The sequence below is a fragment of the Triticum dicoccoides genome, chromosome 3A (genome assembly GCF_002162155.2).
Source record: "Triticum dicoccoides isolate Atlit2015 ecotype Zavitan chromosome 3A, WEW_v2.0, whole genome shotgun sequence".
In the NCBI taxonomy this organism is placed as follows: Eukaryota; Viridiplantae; Streptophyta; class Magnoliopsida; order Poales; family Poaceae; genus Triticum; species Triticum dicoccoides.
This window is the reverse complement of record NC_041384.1, coordinates 104,901,140-104,909,327: the sequence shown is the minus strand read 5'-3', so window position 1 is coordinate 104,909,327 and position 8,188 is coordinate 104,901,140. Positions and strand designations below refer to the sequence as shown.

Genomic DNA, 8,188 nt, shown 5'->3' with positions numbered 1-8,188 from the left:
CTGTGGTTACTCTTAGCAACACGGCATCGATTATGATGAGACTTTCTCTTCAGTTGTCAAGCCCAGCACTATTCGCACTGTCCTTAGCATCACCGTCTCTTCTTCCTGGCCAATTCATCAACTAGATGTCAAAAATGATTTTCTTCATGGCTCTCTTCAAGAAACAATCTATTATCAACAACCTCTTGGCTTCAAACATTCCTCCTATCCTAATCATGTTTGTCTTCTTAAAAAATCTCTTTATGGTCTTAAACAAGCACCATGTGCCTGGTTCCAACGCTTTTCTACTTATGCTCAAACCATGAGTTTTACCCCTTCCCGTTATGACACTTCACTCTTCATCTTTCATCACAACAACAACACTGCTTACCTTCTTTTATATGTTGATGATATTATCCTCATAGCTTCCTCACAATAATTTTTAGACCATATTATCTCTCTTCTTTGCCACGAATTCTCTATGACAGATTTAGGTCTTCTTCACCACTTCTTAGGTATTGCTGTTATCCGTGACTCGTCTGGTGTTTTCTTGTCTGAACGTCAGTACACTCTGGATCTTCTTTCTCGTGCTGGTATGCTTGATTGTCAAACTTCCCGTACCCCTGTTGATACAGGTTCCAAACTCTCTGCCGACGGTGATCCTTTCTCTGATCCTTCTCTTTATCGTAGTCTTACTGATGCACTTCATTATCTCACTCTCACTCGTCCTGATATTTCTTTTGTTGTCCAACAAGCTTGTTTATACATGCATGATCCTCGTATTCCACACTACAATCATGTCAAACGTATTCTTCGGTATCTCAAAGGCACACTAGACTTAGGTCTTCATATCAACAATTCCTCTCCCACCTCCTTGACATCTTACTCTAATGCAGACTGGGCTGGTTGTCCAGATACTCGTAGGTCCACATCCAGATTTTGTGTTTTTCTTGGTAACAATTTGGTTTCTTGGTCTTCAAAAAGGCAGGTTACGGTCTCCCACTCGTCTGCTGAAGCTGAGTACCGCATTGTGGCTCATGCGGTTGCTGATACGGTTTAGTTGCGCCGGTTGCTGTCGGAGCTGCACCGTCCTATTGAGCAAGCTACCGTTGTTTACTATGATAATATTTCAGCTGTCTACATGTCAGGGAATCCGGTTCAACACCGTCGCACCAAGCATATTGAGATTGACATTCATTTTGTTTGAGAGAAGGTGGCTCTCGGTCAAGTTCGCGTTCTTCACGTGCCTACTTCTGCTCAGTTTGCTGATATCTTTACTAAGGGCCTGGCGACTACTCCGTTTCAAGAAATTTGTTTTAGTATCAATATCGTCGAGCCTACCGTTGACACTGCGGGGGATGTTAGAATATAACTTGTATTAGGATTATGACTCCTACTCGGTTTGTAATAAGGCTAGGTCAGGTGTGGCTTAACTCTTATATATACTTATTGTACCGACACAATATTGCATCAACAATTATTCAATACAATTCTACAATAAATAGTGCTTACATCATCAATCAACATGGAGATAATAGAGCTAGGAGGATCATCTACCCAGATGAAACTCTTCAACTTACAATCTTTCGCCAGTGTATGAGCTACACAATGGACGTAGAGTTTCTAATCTCGAGCTCAAATGCTCTTGGGTGAACAGTAAATATGAAAAATTAGAGAAACATTTAAAAATCTGTTTTTTTGTGTCGCAAACTTTAAGAAATGTTTGGAATGCATGCAAAAATTCATCACGAAATGACATCGGTGCAGGCGTGTTAAATAAAACAATATCAATGCTCTAAAATGTTACTTTCAAACGCATTTTAGAGGTCTGATTGTTTTGGCCATGACTTTCTCTAATGTAGCTACGATAATCACCGAGCAGGAGTGTGAGTTTAGGATGGCTCTCGCGTCCGCGCTCGTGGCCGCGTGAGCACGCGGCGGCTGCCGCCGGCCGGATCTCCTTGCTCTGACCTCCCCTGCTTCTGCTGCGCCCGGATCCAGCCTCAGCCCGAGCTGCTCTCCCTCTCCCTCCCGCAAGGACAAGCAGGTGTGCAAGATGAGCTCCCCCGACCTCGCGCCGCCCCTCCCGTCCTCACCGCCAGCAGCTCCGTCGGCCTCCTCGTCGCCGCCACCCGTCCCGGCCAGCATGCTTCCACCACCTCCAGCCGGGCTGCCTATTGGCTGCATGTCGTGCGTTGTTCTGCCGACAGCCCCGTCCGCTGCTCGATCCGATCCGGATTGGGAGCTCCTACCCGCTCCACCGCAGCCGTCGCTGGGCCACCCCAGCCAGGTTGGTGGAGTGTCCGTGGAGGTGCCAGAGGTGCCCCCAGGCAAGCTGCCAGCTTCCGCATCCGCGAGGCTCCCTGCTCCGGCCTCGCCCGTCGTCTCCGCCGCCAGGCTGGCTGTGGATGCGCTAGCCTCCTGCAAGGCCGACCCGGCCATAGGTGGGCGGATGGCCGGCGCGGGCGCCACCCCCACTCCCCTTGCTGGCGTCTCCTCCAGCCAGCTGCTTCCATCCCCGACGTCAATGCCGTTATCCTTGCGGGGCCCAGATCAGGCGGATCCATCACCGACAGGTCTTTCATGCACCATCCCGGAGGCTTCTCCCGTGCGTCCTGGTTGGGGGGAGTGGCTTGGTTGTTTCAGAGGGAAGACGATGCCCGCTGATCCCATATGTTACACCCCGACAGCTCGTGGGGAAACGTTGGAAGGCTGGCACCTTGTCACCGAGCGCCGTCATTCGCCATCTTCACAGGCCTTTTGTCAACCCGTTTTCAATGCCCGGCCAGCTCCTCCGTCGTGGTTGAAGGATCGATGTTTTCGGTGCCTCTCCAAAGGTCATCATGCCCACTCTTGCAGGGACCCAATTCGGTGCAGAAGCTGCCTCTATTTCGGCCACACTGCTTGCTTCTGTCGTGCAAAGAACACCGACCACCAGTCTACGCCGCTTCGATGTGCTGCTCCGTCGCCCTCCCAAGTGCCTGCTCCTGCCAAGGATGCTACCATGGTAGAGGTGCCGCTGCAGTCTGTCCTCGCGGAGCAGGCTGAGCAGCAAGACTGCCTGATGAGAGTTGAGAGTTTTTTGGCGAGAGCTGAGGCGGTTCTGTGCAGGCTCACAATCATGCCAGATTTGCCTCCATTGGCCGAGATCCAGGTTGATTCCAAGGGCGAGGGTGAAACAGACCCCTATGGTTGTTTCTCTCCTCGTGGTAGGCACATCGCCGAGGTCGTCACTCCGGTGATGCAGATTATGCCTGGGCTGCAGGAGCTATGTGAGGCACCATCTCCGCCTTTGTCGACGGTGCTTCCAAAGGAGATGGGCTTGGTAATGCCCATGATGCCATCTTTGCCAATGTTGGCGGAAAGCCCGCCATTCGTTGTTGTGGACAATGAGGGACATGATTTGCCCCTGTCATGTGTGCATCTGGAGACACCTGAGTCCATCGTGTCGGTGGTACCTGTGGTTGATGATGTTGAAGCGGTCGGTGTGCTGTCGCCTGGTCCTTTGGAGCCCAGCCAGCCGCTTGTCTTTGTGGATCATGGAGTTTCTGACGCTTCGGTCACCCAGTCGCGGGTGACAGTTGGGCAGGTTTCTGCGCGTGACAAGGTCAATGAGATTCTCTTCAAGTTGGAGATTCACAGCTTGCTCGCACGTTTGGAGAGGGCTAGCCCTGGATCTGGCAAGAAGATTATGGAGGAGGCTCTCAAGAGCAAGAGCAAGAAGAGTAGCGCCACAGATAAGGCGTCCGCAGCTGCTTGATGGTTGGTCACCAGTCTCTTAGGTTGTCCTTATGGCTTGGCTTATCTCCGTGGATTTGGTGGTACATGTGGTCTTCGTTGAGGGTTTCTTTGCGATGTAGCAGTGTGGGGACTGGTGGTCGTTATGTGTTGGGTATGATTGTCGGGTCGATCATGTGCTTATGGGGTTGCATTCTCTGTGAGTAATCCGCACGTGATTTATTTGTATCGGTTTTCGCCCGGTTTTCCGTAAATTAATTGGGCAATTCTCTTCTGCTTAATTAATCAATGAGGCAAATCTTTTGCCTTCGTTTCAAAAAAAACTTTCTCTAATGTGATTTCGTGATGAAAATTTGCACACTTCAAGCACTTCTTAAAGTTTGCCACACAAAAAAGAAATCAGAATTTCTTATTACTTTTTTGATTTTACTGTTTACAACAGGAGCGTTTGAGCTCGAGATTAGAAGGATACTTTCGCTACAACAATTTGCTTCTCATTTTTCTTTTGAGGGAACAACAATTTATTTCTCTAGGGGAGTGAGAGTAGACAATCTTAACAAAAGAGCTGGCTTGCACACAGATGTCCTCATAGATTGGAGCCGCTGCCGATGCTCTGAACCCACCATTATTTAGTGTGGTAACCACCTCATACAGTCAGACTAAATCATCATCTCATACAGTCAGACTAAATCATCACCTTCTGGCATCCCTGCTGATCTGCTGAATGAATTCCTTGTAGAAAAGCACCAGAACAGCTCTTCATGATTTAATTCGTTACAAACAGGTTGCACATCTGTTTCGTCTCTTGCTTCCATGCATATCGTATTTTTCTATTTGTGTGATCGAGTTTCTTCAGTGGTAAAGCACTTTGATGATCTTCAATATCAGAAAGATATTTGTCCAGTGCAAGCATAAAAACCTTGTAGAAGCCATCGAAACTCAACAGGTCATAAGTCGGCAAAGATTAAGAATGCTAATATTATCCTACAGTATAGACCCCCCAAAAATTAAAAATGGGTAAAAGCCGAGAAGTTTTATATTTTTGAAGGCATGAAGACTGACAGCATGGTTCAACCATCAAGAATCAACGTCATCAGGCATCGGTGTTAAAAGCTAATTTCTTCTTCTCATTTCTCAAATCAATACAGATGGCATTTATGTTCACAAATCGCTGTCACACATCTTTCTCTCCAGCTGCTTTCTTTGACAAATTCGACAAGGTGATTAAATATGGACCGTTCTTTCTACCAATACAACCGCCACAGCCCACAGGATTGTATTCAACAAGCACAACAGGCCTCCATGCACAAAAAAACCAGTATGACAGGCCACACCCTCGTTACCACATCAGACCTACAGCTATGTTATTCTGGCGGAACACATCTGTGCTAGTCATACAGTCCCTCTTGCTCCCAGATGTCCACGAGGAAATCAACCATCTCCTGTAAATTCATCGTCTAGGTTTAACCACATGCCTTACAAGGAACGTTAAAATAAACTGATTTAGATCATCTTTTTCAGATCAACTGAACTGATTTAGATCTTACATGTAGAGGGATGGGCTGAGGGAATGGTTTATTTGATCCAAGCAAACTTTCATACGCTGCATTCCAACTGCATAAAAATAATGGTTTGGGTGAGCATGAAGATTCACAGTACAGCATACTATTATGTTTCGAAACAAAAGGGCACAGCATACTATCATCTAGTCTAAGCTTCGTTAGATAATGATTACAGAATGTTCTTCAGCTAAAATTCAAACCTGGTGTCAATTTGAACAAGAAAAAAAATAGCAAGAGCAAGCATCCCATATTTTTACATTTTTGTGTCTAAGTATCTAACTTGTTTTCAAACGTCCCTTCTGGAAGATATGATTCCAATAAATACTTTGTTTGTTGCTTGTAGGACTCCAGAATTATATAACCCTAGAGACAGAAAAACTAAGCTTCTCTACCACATCATAGATCTACTATACAGCCAAATAAATTCAGAGATCAACAAGAAAATACAGCAGTAATGTGCTTTAACACTTCAGACACTCACAATGGTTTTAGAAGGGAAGTGACAAGCTTTATGATAGAGCTAGCACCATTAAGAGCAAAATGAAACCCAATATGGGCAGTACAACCAAACTGCCTTGATTAAAAAAAAGGTGTTCACAATAACTCAGATTTACCAACTTCGGTCGAAGAAAGGGTGTGAATAAGCACAACTAGGCGCAAAAATATGAACGATGCAAACAAACTGTTGATCAAAATCAGAGAAAAGGTTGTACATGCATACTATTCAGTTGAATTATGTAAAGCTTTTTGTCTTCTTCCACATATAGATCGGACATTCCATTTTCATACCTCAACACTGGTTCCTGGATCTGCTTCACCACAGGTTCTTGCCTTAACCTTGTATTCTCAGTCCACTCATCCCTAGTTTGTTGCCAAAGAGAAAAACCTGCAATGATATTTCCATCTGGTGAGATTACCATGTCCACTAAGACTCTTAACAGGCAGACATGCGATGATTCCTTTAATCCTCCGTTAGACAATAATGGCAATTGGACTTTTATTACCCCCTTACTGCTCAGGAAAAAAAATCAGCAACGGTTTGCCAGCACAAGTTCGTTACAGTCCAAATTTAGTAGGAAAATATGAAAGACATCATCCAAAATAAAGTATGAAGTATGAACTCGAAGTTCCCAAACAAATGCTTTGCTGAAAATGTAGCTCGTACATGGAAAGAAAGTGATTTCCCACAACTAAACCAAAAAAGCGTGAACTCAAATTTCCTAGTAACAAACTTTCCTTCTTAGAACCACAACAACTAAGACAAAATGGTAAAGCAATTGCACTTGTCTTCATAAAATACCATAGATGACTACCAAATAAGATTCGAGAGGCTAACACTGTTGGACGTGGACAGTGTTATTATGTATTATATCTTTCTAACGCGCTATCAAGCTAATATATGCATAACTTAAGATAGACTGAAACGAAAACATAGGTGTTCTCCACAATTAACATTACTAGATGCTGAATGCAAAGACAGGAGATTCGGCCAAAATGAAGTTTGATGTTTGCAAAGGTATCTGGAAAATGCGTACATGTGGTGAAAACACGCCTGTTGAGCACAACATATGCTAGTTCAAAAAGGAATTACCATGATTAGCAGAGTCGCCCAGGTTATGGCTGCTTCCCACTCCATGCAGATCAAGGTCCCAAGAGGATGTGTTGTATGGTGCTCGTAGGTCTGCCGGATCAACCTCGATGGTGGTCGTACTCCAAAATTCCTCTGCCACCGTGGGATTCTGGGCATGGGCCATTAAGCTCTTGGAAAGATCGCCTACGTGTTTTGCGGCCTTCTCACAGCATCCAAAACAGCCTCTGCTCTGTTTGCAAGGAGTTTTTACATATCGACGATTAGCACAGAATCACTCACCAAACCAACAGACACACACAGTGACACACAGCAAAAGAAAGTGGTAACCCAGGCAGCCACAGGGGGCTTAATTTTCACAAGTATAGTATCGGTGACAAGAACAAGCACCATAACATAACCGCATGCAGCCTACAAGGTATGCCATTCAATCAAGATACTAAATGAGAAAAAACTACCACTAGAGAGTAATCGGGACAGTAGGCAAGATGACGCTGGCAACGACGTATCAGCGGGCTAGAATCTGAATGAAGTTAAGCGGACGCGGACGAAGGAGGGGGGAACGGCAGGGGAGCCCACCCGGAGCAGATGAAGATGCAGGCGGAGGAGAGCAGCTGCGGGATGGAGCGCCAGTCCCAGCCGGGCCCGAGCTCGACGTCCCAGTCGCCGACCCTCGCCGCCGATCCGCCGCCGCGTGCCGCTGCCATGGCGCCCGGCCACTCCGCTCCGGCTGGAATTGGAGTGTGATGAATGGGAACGGAATCGGATCGGATTCCAGCGAGCCACCGACCGCGGCGATTTATGAGGGATGGGCGCGCGGATTGGGATAAGAGGGAGCGGGGAGGAGGGGGGGCCTGGGTGGGGTGGGGTGGGGGCTGGTGGGGTTGACGAAGATCGCACGGATGGATGACGATGACGCGGTTCGACAGTGCGCTGTGGTTTGGAGTTTTGCCTCTTCGCTTTCGGCCGACCATTCCATCTCCGTGGCACGTTGCGATTTCCACTTGGCCCGTCTCTTCGACCAATTGGACCGACTACCCTTCCTCATCATCATCATAAAAAAACAACTGCAGAGAACAAGAGAGGCTAAGGCCCTGTTTGATAGCAAAGTATTTTCTAAGTATTTTGAAAATACTACAGTTTTTGAGATTACCACGGTTTTATTTACAATGAGCTGTTTGATTGTCCCTAACAACTATGCTTTTAATATTGTAGTATTGGGCAAACTGCAGTTTTTTCTCTGCATAAAAAAAGAACCGCAAACCTCCCTTTTTTAAAACAGAGCTGCTGAGTGCTTAAACACAACGGCTAAACATCAAAA

At 46.3% G+C, this 8,188-nt stretch overlaps 1 protein-coding gene across 1 annotated transcript; it reads right to left on the bottom strand.

Moving 5' to 3' along the window:
* Positions 1–4,821: 4,821 nt before the first annotated feature.
* LOC119267399 lies at positions 4,822–7,695 on the bottom strand. The gene is made up of 5 exons (XM_037548782.1): positions 7,447–7,695; positions 6,871–7,094; positions 6,069–6,165; positions 5,265–5,331; positions 4,822–5,159 (listed from the first exon to the last, which is right to left on the bottom strand). The coding sequence occupies exons 1-5, from the start codon at positions 7,572–7,574 to the stop codon at positions 5,106–5,108; spliced, it is 570 nt and encodes a 189-aa protein (XP_037404679.1). The 5' UTR covers positions 7,575–7,695; the 3' UTR covers positions 4,822–5,105.
* Positions 7,696–8,188: the final 493 nt, after the last annotated feature.